This window comes from Labrus bergylta, chromosome 14, assembly GCF_963930695.1.
Source record: "Labrus bergylta chromosome 14, fLabBer1.1, whole genome shotgun sequence".
Classification (NCBI taxonomy): domain Eukaryota; kingdom Metazoa; phylum Chordata; class Actinopteri; order Labriformes; family Labridae; genus Labrus; species Labrus bergylta.
In genome coordinates this window covers 12,368,754-12,392,626 of record NC_089208.1, presented here as the reverse complement: position 1 = coordinate 12,392,626, position 23,873 = coordinate 12,368,754, and the positions used below count along the sequence as shown (strand labels likewise).

The 23,873-nt window shown below is 39.4% G+C and overlaps 1 protein-coding gene across 1 annotated transcript in view; it reads left to right on the top strand.

Moving 5' to 3' along the window:
• The window catches only part of jade2 (jade family PHD finger 2), a 172,526-nt gene that overhangs the window by 80,747 nt on the left and 67,906 nt on the right, over positions 1–23,873 (top strand). The window contains exons 5-7 of the mRNA XM_020635492.3: positions 12,095–12,249; positions 16,667–16,878; positions 20,039–20,206. Coding sequence (XP_020491148.1) covers positions 12,095–12,249; positions 16,667–16,878; positions 20,039–20,206 — 535 coding nt within the window. The remainder of the gene's footprint in view (positions 1–12,094; positions 12,250–16,666; positions 16,879–20,038; positions 20,207–23,873) is intronic.

Below are 23,873 nucleotides of genomic sequence, written 5' to 3'. Positions count from 1 at the left end.
GCTGGATAAATGTTGTGCGACACACAGCCCTGGCAGCAGTGATAATTTATTCTATTGATCAGTGGTGTTAATGACTCAGTTAATGTATGAATGTGCCCAAATGGAATGAACAGGAAGAAGACCTTAAAGACACAAATGTGTATTAGAATAAAGCAACTGCAGATTGCGGCCCTTCAAATTTATTAAGAGTTCCTCAGGAACCTTCTTTTTGTGTCGGGAAAAAAAAACCTCCTGATATCTGTTTACTGTCAAAAGTATCCCTCAATTTTTAATCTTCTCCTTGAACAATGTAAATAAAAGCACTTCTTGTCTGCTGTGTCTGACACTTCCTGATGACTGTGGATTGAGGCATTAAATATGAATACATGAGGTGGGGTTGTTACTCCAAGTGACCCTAAACTGCAAAGAGAGTGAATTTTAAATAAGTTCAACTGGGAGTGAGAAGCACAAACAGAACTCGGGAGGCCACCATTGCTGTAGTCGAGCATCTACTTTATGCAAGGCTATTGACTTTAAGTGTAATGTGTATGTGCGAAAAGCCGACTAATGCACGGCTATTGTGAGGAACAGCTACTGTATGGGCATGCTGTCATCAAAACTTTGCAGTCTGGGACCCTTTTTCAAAACCTTCAGGCACCCAGAACACTGTTAGTTGTGTCAACGAACAGCCAAAACACGACAAAAGATTGCCATTTTTGGATGAACTCTTTGTTGTGTAAATAGAGCCTTCATCTTTGTCCTTGCTCTTCAAGCTCATTCAGAGATATTCGAATACATTTTGTTCGATTTCATTGCCAGCTAATAAAATCCTCACTGTACCTTTAAATGTAGTGCACTGTTAAACATTGTTCTTGTATCAGGTAGCAGGCTTCTCATTTTAGCCCCGCACTGAAGCAGACTGTTGGGTTATATTTTCTGTGGGTTACTCTCATAACTGATTTGATAAAAAAAAAAAAAAAAAAAAAAAAGTAGTTATTGTCTGTTTAGTTTGTGTTATGCATGAAATATCTGTAGACAGCAAAATATCGTTCATTAAAGGACTAACCATTACTTTGTATTGCCTGAGTATGACTGAGTGGATTTTTGTCCTCAAGTAGTTCAACAAGACAAACTAAGACAATAGTACTGTTGTGGTTTGATGAGGTGACAGTTAGGTTAAAAGCTTAACATTTCTAAAGTCATATTTAGATGGTGATTTGTACTATTGACCATACCCGCCTTAATTCTGGGAATCTCACAATTAACATTGAATTTTTCCGATACAGGCAACACAAGATGAACACTCTACTGTGATCGTTCTTGATCTGGAGGTCTAGTCTTTGGTGCAGTTAGCTGGGGGAAAGTAAAGTGTGCAGAAGGTTTGAGCTACATTTTCCTCCCCAGAGTGTTGGTTATTCCACAGTGTCAGAGTCATACAAATTTAAGACCACAGGTTCAGGTGAATGTAGGGTGAGCAGTGAAACGAAGAAGTAGAGGAAATCACTGAGAGCGAGCTGAAGTGGAAGTCTGTCACAAAACATTTTGGCCTCCTATCTGCTCACTCTTCCAATCGTCCATTCCCTCTGCCTGCGTCCCTCTCTCTCTCTCCTCTCCTCTCTTCCTGCCTCTCTGGCTCCAAACTAACAGTTTGGAAAATATGAATGAAAACATTCTCCCGCCTGATTTGCCCAAATCCTGCTCCAGGCACAAACACACTACCCCATCATCAGCCCACCTTTCTGTCTCTCTCCACTGCCCCCTACATTTCTCTCCCTCTTGTTATTACAACTCTTGTGTCTTTGGTTTAACAATGTTGGCCATTTCTTTGAGGGCTGGACTGGATGAGGAGCTTGTGGGAGTTTGTTTCAATGTTTTTGTATTTTACTTTACAGTAAGTGAAGGAGTAGTGGTGTTTAATAAGTCTGAGTCATATCCATGACAACAGGGAGACTGTACCAGCATCTGAACCATACAACAAAATGGCAGCTCAGTGTGACATACACACAAACATGTGTTCTTCGAGTACATTTTCATTTATTGTCTCTGAAGATAACACACATGAAGCCCTTAACCACCAGGCCCCCTCCTACCTCACTGTTCTCCTCCACCCTCACACTCTTTCCCATAGCCTCCATCCTCCCCCACACAGAACCAAGCACCAGCCCTGGGGTGGTCTGGGCCTTGAGCCTTCTCCATAGCTGCCCCCTCCCTCTGGGACTCACTCCCCAGACATATCTATATATATATATAGAGAGAGAGAGAGAGTGGCCCAGAGAGTGGAAAGAGCATCTAATGAAGCCACATTTTTCATTCATGAGCGCCAGGTTGGAACAGACTTTTTCTGAAGTCTAAATTTTAAAGATGTAATCTCAGTCTTTTGTGCTTAGCACTCATTGCTAGATTGCACAGAGATCACCTGTCGGTCAAACAGTGTAGACAGCTCTGTGGCATTTTCTTTATGCTTTTATTTATATTTTCTCTTTATATTCTGCAAGGAAGGATCTTGTCCTTCTGCACGAACACCTAGTCACATTATGTATTTGTACCTTTCTTAATAATTTCAACCTTTTCAGTCTTCTCCTGCAGAAATTAGGACTCTTCTTCCCTAGTTGGGCAAAATGTTTTATTTTGAGAGATAATAAGAATCCACATTTCTTTTAGCTTGTGTAAATAGGAAACATTTTTTTAAACCAATTCAAGAAAGTGCAGTGAGATAGACACTATGTGAAGAAAAGTACGAGGCTTTTGTAATCGGGAACTGTGTTACATGATCAATTTGTGTGTATTTGTGTGTTGTTGTGTGATACTGTAGCTTTGGTTGATTACTAGAAAAGCAGCACAGGGATGAGTCATCTCTGAAAGGTCACTTTGGAAATGATTTTTTCTCTTTTCGAGCGATGATTGACCTCATTAACATGAATATGACACGAAGATGACTCACTGTTTCCAAAGATCACTGTGCTATACGGCTTTGTGTGTGTGTGTGTGTGTGTGTGTGTGTGTGTGTGTGTGTGTGTGTGTGTGTGTGTGTGTGTGTGTGTGTGTGTGTGTGTGTGTGTGTGTGTGTGTGTGTGTGTGTGTGTGTGTGTGTGTGTGTGTTCAAGTGTCTGGGAGAGATAGTGTTTTATCATTTATTTCACATAAATATAAAAGTACCCCCGCTGCCATGGGATTGATGTGTGTGTGTATTTTCTTTATGAATATGACATGAAGATGACTCACTTGAGCTGCAAAAAAAAATGTAACGTGTTTGTGTGTGCTGTGTGTGTGTTTGTGTGTACACATACTGTATGAACAATTTATTAACATCTGTCTGGCTCTGCCAGTCTGAATCTTGCCTTGCTGAGATTTGTAGACGATTCTGATCAACAACAAACAAGCGCTAACTGCAGTGGCATTTTTTTTGTCTTTTACATTTTTTACTAAATCATGCCATTCAGTTTAATATGATACCAAAAATAATAGGATTGCATGGCACTTATTGTGTATCATAAACTAAAAAACAATGCTGGTGGGGTCTACAGAGCAGTTTGTAGAGTCTGGTCTCATGTCTGCTATATGCTTGTGAAAGAGGTCAGTTTCATAGATGAACCAACCAAGAAGTAACACATCATTCTACATTCACACTTTGGAACTTTAGCAGACAAGAAATCAGAGGGGACTTCTGTTTTTGCTTTTGAGCAGCACATCAACATGTTCAGGTCTGACCGTTCCTGTAATCACTAAAGTCTGGCATTTTCTAGAAAAGAAATACTATAAAGTCCCTGTCAGGCTACTCAGGATAGTGAAGCCTTTTGGCTGTTACCAGGCCGGGTGTTTAGATCAGGAGTCTATGCTGACTGCATTGCTATTAAAATAATTTGTTTATAAATACAAAATCTGCTGGCAAGTGTCAACATTTTAGGAATCTGAGGCACTCTTGTTTCCATTTGTAGACTGCATCGTCCACTAGCTTTTCAGCAGGCTTTGGATTTGCAATTCACTTTAAAACAAGCCTGGATCACATCGTAAGTTCTTTGATGATAATAAAGCTTTTATTGATCTCTGTAAAATAAGAATCTGTATGCATCTAACATCCGCTCTATTATACATTGCTTTACAACTCCAACTCCACCCTTGTGTCTAAAATGGGTAGTAGGACTGTAAACAATGACTCTCAGGAAAAAGGAAGTCCGTAACCTCTAAACTTGTGTTACACCAGAAGACTACAAAGGTGAGCTGCTGCTGCTGCCAGAGGATATTTGGTCTGCAGACAATAACCAATTGTGATTGTGAAGATTGGTGGAGACCAAACACAATGCTCATAAAAGGGAGAATATTGAAAAAAGATACGTCTGTTGGCTGGAAAGTGAGAAAAGGGAAAGTGTTTGCTTATAGGTTTTCCTTGTTCATAAGTTCTTTAATCATTCAGTAATATCATATTATATACATCCATGTAGAGTAGGGGGCAGGTGGGTACATTTGCTAATAAATGGAGGTAACACGCCATAACACAGGGTAGCCCCTGAGCTGTGGGGGTTGTAACCCTGTGCCCTGTTGGAAGCTTGCCTGATTCCTGTAGTCTGCATGCTGATATGGGATCGTGTTTTAGAGTAGGGTGGATTTAAGCGGGTCGCCCAAGGATAAGGGGCTGCTGGCACAATACACACACACAACACCCTCACAGACACAGACAAGCACAGACCCATACACACACCCAGACAGAATGTGGTGTGAAAACTAGGGGAAGAAAGAGGGGGATTACAGGGAAGAAAAGGGAATAGCAGGTTTTCTCAGCTGAACTGTGACAGCGAGGTATTTCAAGAATAAGAGATTATTTCAAACACACACAAGGAGGGATTGTTTGAGTCAGACGAGAGTGCTACGTCTGAACAAGTGGTTTAATCTTGCACTCAAAGTTGAACTGATAGCAGAGAAATTTTTGGAGCACATCGACCTATGAATTCAGGCCATTGCATCGCATTGGGACACTTAAACCTTTTTGGACCACTTTAAAGTTTTTATTGAAGTACATGAACAAGATTCCTTTCTTTGGAATAGCATAACTTCAGAAAAAGTTTAATTTGGCCCATTTTCCTGAGAGTAACAAACACAACCCAAACTAAAATGTCTGATTTGAAAGCAGAAATTAGCATGTTTACAACCCGGTACAAAAAACGATTTTGGTCTGATAAGTTAATGTCTTTACACACACTGAGAGGGCTGACATTTTTTATAACTCACCTGTTTTAATTTGACTAAGGATCTGAGTTATGCATTACTAGGTGCATGACCATTCTGACTGCAAGACGCCAAGTTGAATGCTTAGTGCCCGCATTAGCTCCAGCGCTTTGCCTGTTGTTAGATTGACCAAAAGTTTGACAGTCAGCATTTGAAAGGCTTCCAAAACAGCCCTTCAGAAGGTGTGACGTCACTCAGCCTTTTTGCCATGTACATTTAATAATATGTGGGCCATTCAAAGTCGTCCTCTGACTTTGTTATTGACACATTGTGTGTTTTTCCCTTCAGACAGATAGCTAGGCTAGCTTGTTAGCTGACAAAGTAAAAATGGCAGAAGTGAACAGTAGTTGAACTGCTTTACTTTACTTTACTCATCTTGTCTTTCCTATTTCCTTTTTCTTCATTTGTTCCCCTTCTAATTTCTCTTTGACCCTCTTTTCTTCACATCTCACTTGCCTTTGTTTTTTCTCTCTTCCCTACTCTTTGTCTTCTGTGACTTTTCCTCTTTTTTTGCCTTTTATTCTCATAGTGTATTTACTGTAGATTTCTGCCTGGTTAAGAGGAACGTCCTGCTCTTCATGAGTGATCTGTCAGAAGCTGATGTCTGTTTAAACCTGTGTGGGCAGAGAGTCAGACAGAGAGAGCTGAGCTCTGCCTACACTGGAAATGTCTTATGTAAACACCATCCACTTCATCCCTCCTTCAGAGAAGATTATGATTGATGCTTTATGAAGAGGAGGAACATGAAACTCTCATAGTGGTGGATTACATATAGTAGAGGGGAAAAAAGACCAAGCTGACATTTTCCTACCATCTTTCATTTTCTTTTTTTAAATCATTAACCTTTTTTTAAATCAAGGTGCATAGTTTGTTCTGCTCCTATTGCATACATACATGTGTTCTTTAACTCACAGTTTCACTCAAACGCACAAAGATTAGAGCTTACACCTAGCTAAAAATAACACAGCCTGAAATAAAAGTCTGACACTAACTCCTCAAGTCGTGATCAGTGTTATAATGTTCACTTTTTGTAGTTTGGAAAGGGTGATCCATCTGTATCATCATTTTAGAGGCTGTTTCTATTGAATATGTACTATACCCTTGTTAATAATAATGATAATAACTTGGATTTGTATAGCGCCTTTCAAGGAACCCAAGGACACTTTACGGTGGTAAAAAGGGGGCGGTGATAGGAGACAGCAAAAAAACAGTAGTTGTTGTTGTTTCTGCTACTGTTAGTATAACCTTTTTATTGGCTAACAAAATGTAGGTTTCATTATAAAGAAGTTGAAAAAGGGATATTGGAATAACACATAAGGGCAGCTTTTTTTAAAAATGAAAGCATAAAGTGTCTCATTTGCATGTGTAAAGAAGTCATCAGCCAAATTGAAAAGGCCAATGCTCCTAAACGTATCAAAAACATGCAATATGCACATTCCAGTATTTTTTTTTAAAGGTTGTTTGCGCAATAAAACAAATTATTTTAGGATTATTCTTAACTCGCTAAAATGTATTTACAGTTTCATAGAGAGCTGTTATTGTCTTCAGTGTTGATGGACGACTCTGCACTTTATCTCTGCCTTTGTAGTTGTGATGAAGTTGGACAAGCAGGAGACCTTTTGGCACATGGTTTTGTTTACCTGCATTATGAAAGGTCTGTCTTTGTGAGATACATGGTGTGTCTTTGTGGGATACATGATACCCACCAGTGGAAGAACACATTGTACTCTGACCCCCGCTGACTCTCATCCTGTTAGAGGCGATGACTTGACATTATTATGAGGCGATGCTTTCCTTTCATGTCTCACTTCATGTTTTAACTCCTGCACCTCTGACACCAGAGCCCAGAGCCTGACTCAAATATAAACACGAGAGTGCTAGAGGGAGACGATACCAAGAAATCTGACAGGCAGGTTGAAGAAGAGAAGAACTCGAATAACACGAGCTGATCTAACCTCTCTGTTCAATTCTTTAACGGTTACTCTTTTTTTGCTCTTTGGAACAGATACCAAAAAGACAGAAAAGGGTTTGAGTTCACAGATTGAGGTTAACGTGGATATAAGGTATCGTCTACTTCAATTTGTCCCTGTTAAATAACCCAGGCTCAGCTTTGATTCAGCTATCATTTACACACTGCTAGATGGTTATGTCCCCTGCCTTCCTTCCTTTATTCATTTTTTCTCTGAATTTTTCTTTCTCCTTTTATTTTTGTAAGTCATAGCAAAACCCCAAGCAAACATGAGTCATTAGTCTAAATGTAATAACCCCATATATGGATTTCATACACTCCAACAGCAGTCAACCATTTACAACTCTGTCTCTGCACATTTATATTTAATCTTTCATATTTAATTTACAACCATTTATGACTCTGTTTTTGCACATTTACATTCAATCTTTCATATTTAATCTTCCTATTTAAGACTAGTAATGCTTAGTTAAATCCTGGTTGTATATATTCACATTCTTAGTTTTGATATTTTTAGTTCTTATTTTCTTTGTAGTTAATGTTATATTGTGTTTAGATTTGCTAACATTGTGTTTTTTACTCATATTGTGTGTTGGATAACCTGCTGCTGTAACGCCACACTTTCCCAGTTTGGGATCAATAAAGTAATTCTATTCTATTCTATTCTATATTCTAACAGCTTTTTTCTGACCTATAACAATTGAATCTACTGTCTAATTCATACCCCAAACAAGTATTCTCAGTGGAGGAAAAACCCGACATGTGCCACATAAATTCATTGTTTGTCAGTTTTTACTGTTAACTAAAACAACACATTAGCACCACTATAGCGTCAGTTGACATGGTTGTTCATTCCCATTAACATAATAATTGTTGAATACTTCATTTACCAACTATCCTACTTATTAGAGCAACATTAAGCAGGTTTCACTATCCCTAAAAAGTCTAGTATTCATTCTCTCACAGAGAAAAGTGTGAGATCTGTTCAAGAGTATTATTCTTTTTTTTTTAAAGTAAACACAGTGAAGAGTACACACACACACACCGTTTTTATCTTTTCATGGGGTTTGTTAACAATAACTTTAGCTGTGTTCTTTGATAATGCAATAATACCATCCAACGTTGTAATTGAACCTGAAGATGCTTTTAACGTTACATAACAGGAACAAGCAGCCCAGTGTGTCCTGTGAAACCTATTCACCCTGTGAGGTGTGTGTGTCTCTCCTGTTGCTTTGTTTCTGTTCTTTTATCTCCCCTACAAGTAGACTGGCCAGGCCCGTTTGTCTAGTATCAGATATCAGCCTGATACCAGGCCACCACAGGGTTCTATTTGATGCCTTGTTGTCCCTACAGAGAGATTGGTAGGATTTAAGATGTATTCATGATGACATATTTGCCTCCATTGATTGACCATTTGCAGACAGAAATGGATCAGATCTGTGCTTCTATTTTGATCTTGAAAGGCAAGGATCCCATCATTTTAATGGTATCAGCAGCTACACACTTAAAAATAAAAGCCACAGAAAGGATCAGCCAGAGGTCAAGTGCCTTCTGCATTAATATACTGAGCAAAGTTTAGCCAGTCTGCCAAGAGATTTACATGCTTTGAACAAGAAGTTAAAGGAGACTGAGTTTTGATAGAAGTGCCAAAGTTAAGGAAAGAGTTCATGAAAAGTTAAGGAGGGAAGATTGGCTGAGAAACTGTCAAAGTTGGAAATGCAGAGGATTAGATAAGAGACGCTAAAGAAAGGTTTGTTGGTCTGTAAAACAACTGCACCGTTAATGATGTTAATAGTTACACCATTTTTTTTTAATGGTTTTATGTTTTAGATTAGTGGTCGGGATTGCAGGGCCAATAATAACAATAATATCCTGATACAGCTATTCTATGATCATTTATTTATTTCAAAGCTGATTTACCAAAGAATACAAAGTGCCCCTAAAAGGTACCCCCCTTGTCAAGTTGTTCTTTGGTCAATTGAACGTACAATATGCATTGTTACAATCTTTACAATGAATTATCGAAATGAATTAAAAATCAACTAAACCTATGTTATGTATGAGTTCTTACATTACCTCAAATATTTTTAACAGTTATCAAAGTCAGAGAAATCCCTGATTTTATGTCTTGTCGTGGCGGCCGCCATGAAACGCTACATGTTTATGGTTGCCGTGGAAACATGGGGTAATACATCAAAGACCTGTACATAAGGACCTGGGAATTGCTACTGAAAGCTGCCGTACTGTTGCTATATTCGCTGCAGTGATAAAAATATAATTTCAAAAATAAATATTTGGCACCACAGATTTTTTGTTTTGTTTTATCACACCAGTCAGTACAAACATTGTTGAATAGATATTTTCTCCAACTCCTATTTTATAGTAGGCTTGAAGGAAATCCCACACTGACTTGGCTTGCACTTTAATGACAGTGAAAATACGACCCCTTCCCACCCAGAAATTGACTACATTGTATGTTTCTCCTTAGTAATTGTGCTGGAAAGTAGTGAGTTTAAATGTTAGCAGGGATTTATGTATTAAATTAGGCATCTGTTATTGTGATTACAGCGGTAGTGTCAGTGATAATGGGGGGATAATGATAAGTGTAGGGTGATGATGATGATGATGATGATGATGATGAGAGTGCTGCTGGATGTGAGGGCCATGGCAGAGACTGAGGAGGAGGAGGATGATGATGATGATAATGACAGCACTGTGATAATAAGGTCCCTGTAGACTGAAGCTAAACAGAGAGCCAGAGGTTGTTTTTTTGTTGTTGTTGTTGTGATCACTAGAACACTTCACCTTTCACACAAAGGTCACTACTCTAACAGACGAGCGTGTGATTCACAGGGGTGTGTGTGTGTCACTGTGCATAACACTGAGCTGTTTTGGAGAAACTGTGAGTGTGTGTGATCTGTACAGTGTGTCTGATTACTCCAGTCGTGGTGTCTCCCTCCCTTTTTTTTCTTAGGTCTAACTTGTTTTGTGCATTTTTTATTTATTCTAAGGCTGGGCATTATGGAAAAATATGTGCTCATGCTCTTTTTCTCTGTTAAACAATATGGATAATGTTGACAGTCTATCATTTGATAAAGCTGGCAGTTTGAGGATTATTCTGATTATCAATGAATCAGCAGTTAATTGTGATTTTTCAGACTAATTTCCTAGTTGTTTAAACAGAAATTTAAATTCAGACTAAACGTCTGGTCTAAAAGTAAGAAACTGTCTAAAATTCAGCACAGTTTATTTAAATTGTCTGCAGATAAACAATGTCATTTGGTTTGCCGAGTGTGGCAGACGTGTATTATGATCGCACTGCCAGCCTTCTGTTCTCCCGTCAACATTAATATGGTTACACATTGCTGGTCGATAGTCCAGTTTAACCTGACACAGCCTACATACATTTTTATCTCTATGAGCTTCCTCCAAATACTGCCTTAACTATTTAATCTGCTTGTTTACATCCAGGTAGTAGAGTGGGAAATTAAGAGAGAAGCGATCAACCAGAGCTAAAGCCAGTCAATGGCTACAGCCCCAGTCTGGTGGTGGTTGTCTATGTTGTAGTTTGAGCATAACATTTGAACTGCATTGTGGGCCAGAATATTTACTAGTAATTGTTTTACCGACTAGTAACTCTAGCGCTGACCAGCGAGGATGATGAGGTTTAGTGGACTAACCCTTATAACATGGAGTTCATTCTAACTTTCACTTTTATGCACCTCGCTTGCACTCATCTTTATCAAAACAAACATTTCATTTATCCACTTTTGGGGAAGTTGGCATTTACCCCTCATTTACTTCATGTGCAAGAAAAAACTGCAGTTTCACCGCAATGGTCATTATTTTTACTCATTGATTTATCCATTTAGAGTTAAACATCTGCGGTATAGCACTGTTGTTGATTTCAATTTCATGAAGACTGGGTTTACCCATCCAAATGTTACATGAGGGCCTGTGCGTCTGAGTGTTTGTGCTTGTTTGTGTGCATGGGTAGTGCTTGAGTCTTTATTGCTTCCCAGTGGGTCGAGCAGAGATCTTGACCCCATTTCCTGCTGTTGTTGACAGAGAGACATTGAGGCCCGAGGCTCCAGTGGACCAGACACTGCCTGGAGGAGCTTTCTGTCACTAATGCCTACAACCACTGGATATGTCATTGTTTTGATTACACTCTTTTTTCTTTTGCCATTTGTGAAACTGGGACTCAGTCTTTCTGGAGACATTAGGTCAGGACCCGACTATTAAGGAGCGTTTCAGACATGTGAAGGGCTTCTTGGTAATGCATGTCATATGGGAAGAGCCTGGTGTTGTGGTTTGTCACAGAGCATCTTCTGCACGTACAGTGATTATTTCATGATTTAATGATTTTCATGTGAAGGAAAGCATTTTATCAGGTCTCTATGATTAAGCAGTTTAAATAAAAAATGCAATGCAATATTTTTGCAATGAGTTTAAATAAAGAGTCGAGTTAGCAAGTAAGACGCAGAGTTGTCAGAACTGCTCATTTTAGAGTCGGCAAACCAATACTACATCTTTTACTCGCAAAATAATTTCAATAATATGTCGTCCATTTCAACTTTTTTCTCCATGTTCTCTTATCTTATCTTCAGACAAGTCAGTTAAATTGAATTTAATTTTTGTGTTAAATTGAGTAAGAAATTAGTTGTTAGGAACATTTATTATTTTTGGGCTTCATGTAGAGATAGGACAGTAGATAGAGTCATAAATCTGGGATAGACAGAGTGGAGAATTACATGTTGGAAAGGAGCCACTGGTTGGATTCAAACCCAGGCCGTAAACTTGGGGGACTACAGCCTCTGTACATACGGCCCGTGTACTATTACTATGCTACCGACGCCCCCACAACATCTATTTTATACATGCATGCATGCATTAACTTTGCATGTGTCTTTGTGTTTGTTCCAGGTTGCCTCCAGAGTCGGCAGGTGGGCTGTCCAACAACAGGCAGGACAGGGAGGGCGTTACCCAGCATCCCCCCACCCAGCGCTACAGCTGCTACGACCTGGATGACCTGGATGTTGCCTGGCTGGAGCTGGTGAACCACGAGTTCAGACAGATGGGTGAGTGCAAACAGAAGACACAGCCTCCCTGCCTGATTACAATCATGAAACTGGCGCTAAATCTCTGTTAATGTTGGGACTCAACGGAATCTTTGGAAGTGTCTGAAGTTGATCATGGCTGCCACCTGCACTCAGTCAAAAGTATTATAGGTGTAGGTATTATACAAGGTGTAGGTGCTACTCTAACTACTCTCGGACTATCCTCACAATATTGGGGTGAAATTGTGCCTTTTTGATGATAATATGATTTTTGCTAAGAAAGGTTTTTAGATATGATTCAACAGAAAATCTGCAGTCGTTTCCAGGACAATTTAATTTCAACCTGAAACTCCCATTTATAAAAGTCTAAAAATGTCATAGTTTGGTTCCTGAAATTGCAGATGATCTGAATAACTGCAACTTGACAGGAAGTTACATTTGTCTTTCTTCCCTTTTCCTCACTCTCAGTATGTTGTTGTTTCTTTCTTTCTGTCTTTCTTTCATCATTATCTTCTTACTCTCTCTTCTCCGATCCCTCTCTTTTCCACTTTTGTGTCACCTTTCTCTCCTCTGCTTTGTTCCATCCTCCATTTGCCATGGTGACCGGAGCTTATCCCAAACCTCTCTCCCATCTCCTCCATTGAATTCCATATCTGATCAGCTCCTTTCAGATAAAGAGCTGTAATTGTGTTTATAAATCCCCTTCGGGGTTTCAGCTCTTATTTCTGGGACACACATTTTCCTTAAATCTAACACACACACACACACACACACACACACACACACACACACACACACACACACACACACACACACAGACTCAGAGGTGGGTTGTTTCTCATAACTTTCATTGTTAGAGCAAACAGACATTTGATCGGTTTTGTCAAGATATTTTATGTTAGCCCTTAGCCTTAGATTTGGATTTTGAATGCATACTTAGTGAGGCGTCGGTGGCCTAGTTGTTAGTTTAAGTATTGTACTAAGTATATTTAGTTAGACGAACCCTGAAATCTTCATTGCACATGTAACACTAAGTGAGTAGAACTCTTCAAGCCTTAAACAAAGCGTTTGTGGGCGTGCGAGAAGTGAAACATATCTGGAGTTATATTGCCAATAATTAGTGATTGAGTACTCGTACCTTGTATCACTGAGGAAACTTGTCATGCTTAGTACTTGCTTATTTGTTTTTTAATGGATTAAGAGATGGAGTTAGTTAGATTTTCAGATTTGTAAGTTATAGGATATATGATAGAAAAGTAGTCATTGAGAGCAGCAACACCAGAAAACATGCAGTCTGTCTTAAAAGAGGAAACACTAAGGCAACAAGTCAAGTCTGTGTATATGTGTAAGTGTGTTAGTGTGTGTGTTTTAGGGATGCTTTGTTGCCTTCACTTCTGAAAAAGGATATAAAGACATGGATAACTTGGATAATGTGAAGAAAAAAGCAATAAAACAGAGAAATCTAATAAAAGTGTACTTTATGGGTTTCTCTTTGGCTTGGGTGTGTTTTATCTGTTTCTGTGTCTATATGTTTGAAATTGAAGCTTCTTTTATTTCATTAGAAAATATGTTTAAAAGGTGCATGAACAAATGGATGACCTGCATAATGTGCAGAATAGAAGCAGTAGAACACATGAAAGTCTGGTTTGATTTGTGTATGTTTGTGTCCCTGTGTCTGCAAGTGTTTGTTGCTTTCATGGAGATAAGTGCAGTCATGGGCACATCCAGGTAATGATTAATGTGCATGTGCGCACAGCTGTCACACGAACAAACAAGGAAACGTAGATAAAGAAAATAAATAGAGTTGATTCAGTGAGAGTGAACTGAACAAACAGAGTGCATGGTGCAGACACATACACACACCTTGAAGAATGTGTGACCAGTGTGTGTGTGTGTGTGTGTGTGTGTGTGTGTGTGTGTGTGTGTGTGTGTGTGTGTGTGTGTGTGTGTGTGTGTGTGTGTGTGTGTGTGTGTGTGTGTGTGTGTGTGTGTGTGTGTGTGTGTGTGTGTGTGTGTGTGTGTGTGTGTGTGTGTTTTCAGTTTCTGACGTAAATGTCACAGCAGGTTAATATCTAACTAACTCTACTTCCCTATTCCTCGGCTTCTTCAAAAGCAGCCTCCATACCGACATCAGATACAATCACATGCTTTTATCTTTTGAGTGCTTCATTATTGCCAAATTCATAACTAACATGTTACAACAGCAGCAGGCGTTGACTTAGATGATAACTTTGCCGTAAGATGTCCAGAAAAAATTTACAAGTGTAACAGGAAAAGGGATTTTGCGTGCGTCTAAGATCTTCCTTGTAATGTGAAACTGAGGCTTCACTGGGTTGGCACTTATACGCTCAGTAAATGAAGTGTTGTTTTTATTTTGGGCTGGGAAGGAATTGAGTGACATAAATAATAGATACACAGGACGCTCAGCTCCACTTAAGAAGAATCTCCCAACTGAGTCCTGAAACCTCCAAATAAGTCAATAAATAATCTTCCAAGACAGTAGAGGTTTATATACTGTTTTTATTTATTTACTAATACTTGGAGTATGTGTCATGAAGAATTCCTTTATGTGAACTGCAAAATAATCAAAACACTTGAACACTTAAAAATAATGTTGTGTTCACTTGAGAGAGTGAGAGAGTTGATGTACTAAATGTAATAAGATAAAATAAAGAAAATTAAGTCCATGAAATTGATCAGCCAATCGTATTTATTTATTTGGTGGTGGTGGGAGGGCAGATTCGAGCCCACAACACTGCAATGAGGACTATAGCATCCGTTCATGGTGGCGTGCAACATAACCGCTCGGCTATACGGCTCCCTATTTTTGGCCTTTTAATGTCTTCATTAGAGAGACAGGACAGTAGATCGAGTTGGAAATTAGGGAATGAGAGTTGGGAATGACATGTGGGAAAGGAGCTGGTTCAAACCAGGGCCAAATGCTAGATGATTACAGCCTCTGTACATTGGGCGTGTGAACTAACCACTAGACCACCGGCACCTCTCACTGAACCATTTTGATCCACACTCTTATTTAAGAAGTGATGTTAATACAGTTTAAAATCTGTTGTAAACCAACCACGAGACAACCAAAGAAGAAAAGGAAGCTTGCTTTATGTCTCATCCAAATTATTCCAGTATCACAGGAAATTATAGTGACATCAATTTATGTTAACCAGCAATATCTAGAAATAATCTGAGAGGACCTTTTTCTGTCTGATCATTCATTGGCCAATACCACTTTAGTAAGTTGACTTGCTGTTACAGGGATAAAGCGTAGCCTAAACTTCAAACACTGTAAGAACTACACTTTGCACCATTACCAGTCGACCTGCTCAGAACCAGTTGATGCAAATTGTTATTTGATTTGAGATGATTTTCTTTTCCAGCAGACAATTAACATTTTGCTATATTAAAGTCTCTGAATAATATGATCTCAAATGTTTTTTCCTGCTTTGAACACAAATAATCTTCATTTCAGAAAAAGCCCTCTTGATTTAATGCCTCGCTGTTACCAATTTTTGTAATCATGGAATTTCTGTTGCGTGTAATGAGATAATAGTTCGCCACATCTGTCTGCCACCGTCCTGAAAATCAGACACTTTGCTTTCATTGTAGCTCAAAAATCTTTTTTTTTATGAGGCAGAGAGCTTGCAGTTGCCAGATAAATCCGTTCTCATTATCTATTAACCATCCTTAGAGCAAGGCATTTCTTTGAGATGCAAATGAAGAAGGTATGCTAATGCCAACACTTATTGATGAGGTGAACGGAGCTGCTGGCAAGAACTGGTAAATGTTGTCGTTTTTGGCTGTTCTCGTGAACTGGCTTGTAGTAACAGAGCTCATGCAGAATGTCTCTTCTTTTTTTATGGTTAGAAGAGTCTGCGGCTCCACATACTCCCACATCCTGCAGCTAATTTTCAGCACATTTTATCCAAAGCTGTCCCAAAGAAAACAGACAGTGACCTGTGTGAGGTGTTCTTGCAAAGAAAAGCTGTGTACATTTCCAATTAAAGTGCGAGACGGTGTTCCAGCCAAAAATAACTGCCATTTGTTACATTGGCTCACTCAGTCTGAGTTTCTTACAAGCAGCTTTCCAGTTACTGTTTTTCTTGTCTGTAACAAGACGTAAAAGAAACCTCTCCGTGCTGACCCTGTTGCTGAACTCTCTGTTTAATTGCTCAGGCTCAGTTTTTTCTCAAATGTATCTCTGTCTCAACCATTGCGCTGAACACATTTTCAGTTAATACAACAACAGAAAAGAATCCAAAACAAAAATGTTCTATCTTGAAAAAAAAAATATAATGTGTAAAGCAACAAAAATGTGCCTTAGACCAGAACAGTACTATAATCCCAGTCCTTCATGCCTTACAAGAGGTCCAGATGCAAAGATCAACAAAAACTAACCCAGTCAATTTATCTGTCTTCTCACCCACAGCGTTACCAGAGCTGGATGAGCTGACAATGGAGAGTGTTCTGGTCGAGCTGGAGAGTGTGTGTGACGAGAAGATGCGGCAGGCCATCGAGGCAGAGGAAGGTTTGGGCATCGAGTACGACGAGGATGTGGTGTGTGACGTCTGCCGCTCGCCAGAGGGAGAGGACGGGAACGAGATGGTTTTCTGTGACAAGTGCAACGTCTGTGTTCATCAGGTCAGGAATGAAGGGGTTAAGGGGCTTTCCATTGCGATCCTGTTACCATACTTTGATTATCAGTTATTCTTTTAGGACTTTAAATGTTTTAAACAAAACTCAATAGAATGCCGTTGCCATTTTCCTCAGATCTGCCTTGAATCTGGTGCTCATATATTTGATCTTCTGAAGTCCTTATTCAGTAGCGAAATCAGAGCCTTGAAAAATGGCTTGAAACACCTGAAGCTTTAGGGGCTCTATTTATTTGTTACACTTTCACACAGTGTTAATTGTTTGTCTGCCTTGTCGGCACTAACACCTTGAGTGTGATCGGAGTGCCTCTGCTCTCCTGCTGTTCTCATACTGGGTATAAATAGTTACCTCCACCTGCAGGCTAAGTCTAGTGTTTGTCTGTCACCTGTGCCTTATGTGTGAAAAAAAGAAAAACCCTGCTGTCTGTGACACCTGACTTCAAATATTGTCTCTTGTGTTTTTAATTCCTAAAGTTTTCAGTCAAGAATTGTTTTACAAAGTAGCTTAAGATCTTCACTTTGTTGAAAAAGGAGGAATTTCTTAAAAGTTAGCAAGAACAAAATTAAAAATGTTGTTTTTCTTACCATTAATGTGGTTCATACCTTCAGTAATTAGAAAGGTTTAAGCAAAACAATTACCAGAACTTAATGCATCAGTAATATTTAGCTAAAACTCACGAGAGGTAAACTACCTGTAGTCGTTACATGTTTCATTTACATTTTAACTAAACAATGTTGTAACCATTGACTATATGCCTAAAAAACTGTGATATAAGGGAACTTAGTATGACAAATGTTATGTTATAGGACTATAACTTAGACAAATAAATAACTAGCTACAATAAGCTAGGACTTGCAAGCCAGCATGCTAGCTAGTTTTGATGTTTAGGTGCAGAAAATGTGAACTCTGAAGACATTTAGTGAACATTGAATTGTGTGGATTGTTAGCTTATCATTCAGACTGTTATAGTTAACAGTTGAGACCTTTCGTCATGTTAATATCTCTAGTCCATATAGCTAGCTGTTAAAATGACCAGAAGCTAGTTACGGCCTTCCTTAGTTGGTTCAAAGCCAACGAGCTAAGAACAAGAAAGAAAGACGTGCTGTTCTGCAGCAGACTCTCATTTAACAAGCTAATGCTAAAACTGAGCTAAGGAACAAGTCATTGAAAAGTACAAACCCACGCTTAGTCCTGAGAAGTAGCTAGTTTACTTACTGTTGTAGTGTTGTTGATGTATAGTATTTATTTTTAAACATGAGACTGTTAAACATAAGAGAGCTTGTGCAATGAAGAATAGTTAAAATCATCAAATTTAGTGCCACAGATCATCTCCCCCATTATCTGTAGCTCTGATCTAAATGAAGGCCTGTGTAAGCCAGCTTTGATAGTAGCACAGCAGCTTATGTTTTCATATTGTCACAAAACACTACTCTACAGCTCCCTGCCCACACTGTACCTGAAGTCTATCTACAGTTTTTTTTTTTAAAGAAGTAGAAATTGTTGCTCTAATTGTTTCCTTTCTAGAGCGAATACATGAATAGTGTCTTTTCTCACAAGACCACCTCCCTAACCTTTAGCAGGTTAAACTAAACACACCCTGCTTACTGCTTGATCAATAAAGCTCTTTTATCAATAACTTGCTTTAATTGCTGTTAATGAGGATGGAGTGTTTGATGCCTCTTTTAGTTTCCACCTGTCAATGCTCCCTTTGTTAGCACCCTCTGTATTGTAGCTTTCCAGATAATACCAGTAATAGGTGTTCAGTCTCCTGCAAAATGTTGTGAATGAATGCATTCTGAAACATTGAGAGAGCTTCTGAGAATGAAGTGGCTTTGCAGAGCAATATTTTGACTTAATACATAATAAATCTGATTTGCTAGATCTGACGTACAAGCTACAGTAAGACCATGGAGAAGAAAGAGGCGTTAAAAAGACTCATTCCCCATAGTAGAGGCACTTTGAGACATTTAAAGAATAAATCATAGCTGACAAAATCTTTCTTTTTTTAACCTAAGGGCCTGGATTTATCTATCAAATATAAGTGAATGTGTTATAATGACAGTCTAAAGATCATTCAGGACACCTCTGTGTGTTAGTTAGGACAGGGTGGATGTTGGGAGGTCACGGTTTAAGTTAATGTTCTGTGTTCTGGAAACAACATCATTTCTGAAAGTCTGTTTTCGTTACTCAATATAATTCAGGTTCAAAGGGTAGTTTTGTGTTACACTTGTTGAAGAGTGTGTTGAATGGGTTTTGTTGTGGGTTGTGTTTTTTTAAGCAACAGTAAGCACAACATTTAAAGATTGTAAGATGAGACGAAAGGTAGAAAGGAGGTTTTGCTTTTTGTTCATTTTGCATGAGAGACACTAAATTAAACAACTTTATAAGTTATATAGTTTATAACCATGACAACTGGAATAATGCTGTCTCTAAAAATGGTTTTTGTCATTGTGAATCAGACAAAAACCAAGATGATGGAATGACCAGAAGGTCCAGATGATTTTTTTAAAAGTGCTTGAAATACTTTTTTTTATCAAAGAATTTGAGCTGGAAGAGACATATCTTAAATAATGGTATTATAATGCGATTTAATTAGCGCCTGTTTTATATACTTAAGATGTATATATACATTAATGACATCACAGCATGTCTTTTGTACATTATTTATGCTATGTTATTCTTGGAAGTTGCTAGAAAATGATTGCCTCCAAGGTAACACTGACTGGTTAACATGCCGATGTATATTGGTCTACATTCAATGATTGAAAGGTTTTCAAATGTTTGCTAAAGAAGCTTACTTCACAGTCTGTAGCTCAGGGAAGTTGTTTTCTGGTTATAACAAACCTTGAAGACATTTTTACATTTTAGTGTTCAAAACGTCTCAAACGGTCTCTTAGTAATACCTACATTTTGCATTAAGACTTCAAATGTTCTGTTCTCCTTTGACATTTTAAAGGAATATTTAACTTTCAACAATTTTGAAAAATGAATCAGATTCTTGTGACAGTTAGCTTCATACTACAGTTAGTGTTTCTCTGTGTAAAGGAAGCTATATCACTATATCTCAGAAATAAATGTCCTCTATGTTTATCTTTCAAATTCATACGTTACCTTTTATACCTTTTCTCTTCTTTACTCTCTGCGGCAGGCGTGTTATGGCATCCTAAAGGTACCCCAGGGGAACTGGCTGTGTCGGACCTGCGCTCTGGGCGTCCAGCCCAAATGTCTGCTCTGCCCCAAGAGAGGGGGGGCCCTGAAGCCCACCCGCAGTGGAACCAAGTGGGTCCACGTCAGCTGTGCCTTATGGATCCCTGAGGTGAGACCCAAGGAGAGACTACAGCACTCTTTATTATTTTGTCATGAACAACTCGAAAAAGCCTCATAGTGTGTTAGCTAGTTGTTATCTACATCTATCTTCCTGCCTCCTCTTTTATCTATGAGCGTCGTATATTTGTGCAGGTTTTGGTTTGAGTGCTTACAGCTGTAGTTAGTTTAAAATCCATGAATCCTTAAAGAATTGAATGGCTTCAGGTCCTATATAACTATGGCGTTACAAAGTGTTACAAAAACACACATGTAAAAAAGGCTTTCTTGTACTATGGTTTCTACAACAGGAAAGGTTGGAGAAGAAACCCACCTGACAGACTCTCTGGTGTTAAGCATGCTTTAATCACAAGCCACATAGTGATTATTTTTCCTCCGCAATTTTCACTGCTTTTGACTTTTGACTTTTGACATCCTGAACCCAAAGAGAAGAAAACAAATATGTAGAACCAGCATTCAGAGTGTGATACTCATACTCAAAGACTGACAGTTAATGAAAGATAAATGTTCACTGCATTTCCTAACCAGAAGTTAACAGAATATTAGAGCTTCATATCACCGTGGTATACAAAGAAGCTCTCTGCTGATTAAGAATTTTGGAATGATGCTTTTTGGTAGAGATGCACCGATACCACTTTTTTGCAAACCAAGTACAAGTACTTACATTTGGGTACTCACCGATACCGAGTACCGTTACGAGTACTTAATGCCCTGGTCCGCGTCTGTTTCTTTGGTCAAAAGTCTCTGAAGGTTAACTCCTCAAACGTAAGATTGTCGGGGAGTTCATATTCCGAGCCAAATATTCCCAGAGCCCGCTTCTGCTCGGTGAGAGACTGTAGCATGTAGTATGTGCTATTCCAGCGCGTCTGCACGTCACGGCTGGTTGAGCTGCAGCTGAATGTCTTCCAGGCGGGAGTAGGCTAATGCCGAATGCTTAAAATGCCCAACAATTTTACGTCCGACTGACACCGCGTCAGCTACACTCCTCTGAGCCAAAAGTCCTTCGTTAACAGCTAGCTGTAGCGTGTGAGCCACGCACCGAAGGCTGGGGAGTCTAGCATCCCCAGTTTGCAGTCTGCTCTTCTTTTGTCGTCATCGTTTACGCTGAAATATCTCCACACCGCTGACATCTCGCTTCTCTCCGCCTACCCGCTCAACTGAAAAGAGGCGCGTTGTATCCGTGTAGTTTTACGAGTACGAATGTGAGTACATGAGTAATGGAGCACCACTGTATTCATATTTTCTCTCTAAACATGCCGTGAAGGGATGCCTTCCCAGTACAATTACAAGAAGAAAATCTCCATTATACAAAATACACTTCACAGAATATTACACAATTTGGTCAAGGACTGTACAGTATATGGTTTCAGGAAAGTCACAGCTGAATCAAAGTCTTTTCTTCTTCGTGACAGTCCTGTGTAGTTGTTTTGTCCACAGATTACACATGCATATGTAACCAGAAAAGAATGACTACACTGCAATATGGCCGAGAGCAGCCATGTTGGAAAACTACTTGATTTTGATATAATAGAAAAGTAGTGTAGCACAAATTCCTGAGCCCTTTGCATGCGCATTCCGCATCCAGGACTATTAATTATTTTATATCTATCGGCTCATTTTACATAAAGGCCCTCGTCTACTTAGTCCCATTTTTCCACTTGTCTGATGCGCCATATTTGCAAAGCCTTGTATTAGCTGAACTTCAAACGCTTTTCAGCAGTGGATCGGGAAGTAAGGAGTCATTGCTCTTGCGCTGATGTGTCCCAGAAGTACAACTCCTCTCTGCTCCACATGAAATACGAGCAGATTCTTCTTTTTTTGAACAGAGCATGTGTCAACAGAGCAGATCGACCAGGACAGAAAGTCAGACACAAGAATGCAACGAGCATCCAGTCAATTTCAGAATAAAACACCCTGTACAGACTGACGATCATATATCACAACACTATATCAACATAACGTCAAAACAGGCACCAAATGAACAGCATATCAACCTGGGAAAGGCATTGACCTGGTGTGTATGTGTATGTTGTTGTCTTTATTCCCGTGCACTCTTTTGAACTCACAAACCCAGCTGCTCTTGGCCGGGTCCTGCAAAACAATTGGCGCAGACAGAACGCGGCGCACACAGATGCTACAACTTATAGCGTAGCCCCTCGATGACGATATAGCTTCACAGTAAGTATGAAGAGGAAGAGTAATTACAGCCACCCAAAACTCTTTCATGGCTTATACAGCAGGCAAGTGCACTTGACAAACTCTGAAACTCCAGCATTAACGGGGAAATGTTGCCTAGACTTTGAGAGTCCCTCACACCTGTCGGTTTGGTACCACCTGCATTTCTTTGTTTACAGTAAATGCTTCAACACTTCATGTTGCTCCTTCAGTCAAGACCTGCCTCTTAAAATGTCTGCAGAAAATGTGACTTGATTTGCACCGTTTGTTTAGCATAGAGCAAAGCAGCAGCTCATTTGGACTTGATGTGCCTTGATGATATCTTTTGGAAACGTCTCTCACCTGGAAGCTCGAAACAGATTTAAAGCAGCCGCTCTATTCAGAGGTTCAGGGACTCGTGTTTATTTTAAACTTTGTACACACCTTTAAACTGTTAAGGCAATCAGTCATGTGTCTTCAGCCTATTCAACAACACACTCCAGCAGCAGATTCTGCAGGAATAGAGCAGCTTTTGGCAGCTCAAACCTTTTACTTCTAATTGCCTTCTGTCACCCTTGATTGGGCTAATTGTTTTCGTTGCTCCGTTCGCTTTTGTTTTCTCCTCCTACCGTGGAGAGAAGAAAAGATAATTTGCATGTCTGTGCTGTGTGTTCTCTTGTGTTTGTGTGTGTGTTTGCTTGCAAAAATGTGCTTGTGTGTATCTGCATGAGCTGGAGATGTGTTAATAGCTGACGCCTGGTAAAATAAACACACACAGATACGACACAGGTTTGTAGATTTCGACTGAATATGATGGAAGTGGAAACTTCCAGAAAGCAGGCTCTGTATGTGAAAGTGTCATTAATAGAGAGTGCTGAATAGGATGCATGTTTTGTGTGTTTGTGTGTGTGTGTTTGTGGGCATGAACACACCACCAGCCTTCAAATGGTACAGCCCCCCTGCAGTGCTTGTAGCTGCCTTCTGCCCCTAGAGAGGTCTCTCTTTTAATGGCTTTTCACCACACACTCACCAGACACACAAACACACTCAAATAATCGGAGGCCTTCTTTCAAAATGATTTTTCTTTAAACACAGTGATTGCTCCCCGTTTCCACTGAAGTGAACTGAAATTTTGTCAGTTTTTCCATCAACAGGCTTTGAAATGTGAAGTAATTGGGGCTACAATTTGATCATCTGGGACAGGATGAACTTCAGGCCTGCATGTGCACACGCACACACACTCACACACACACACACACACACACACACACATCAAATAGAAAACTAAAGCCCTAACTTTCATATTTTTTGTTAAAACTTTAAAAAACGCTCCTTTCAAATGCAAATTTCCCAACAATTTGCCAAGAGGTGTGCATGTGTGAACACAAACAAACCAAATCTGTTCACCTTGACTTTATGCAGACTCTTTCCTGCCAGTCCCCTGGGCTGGTTAAAAAAGTCGGCATGAACTTCGGGTAAGCCCAATGAGAGTGAATGCAGCAGGT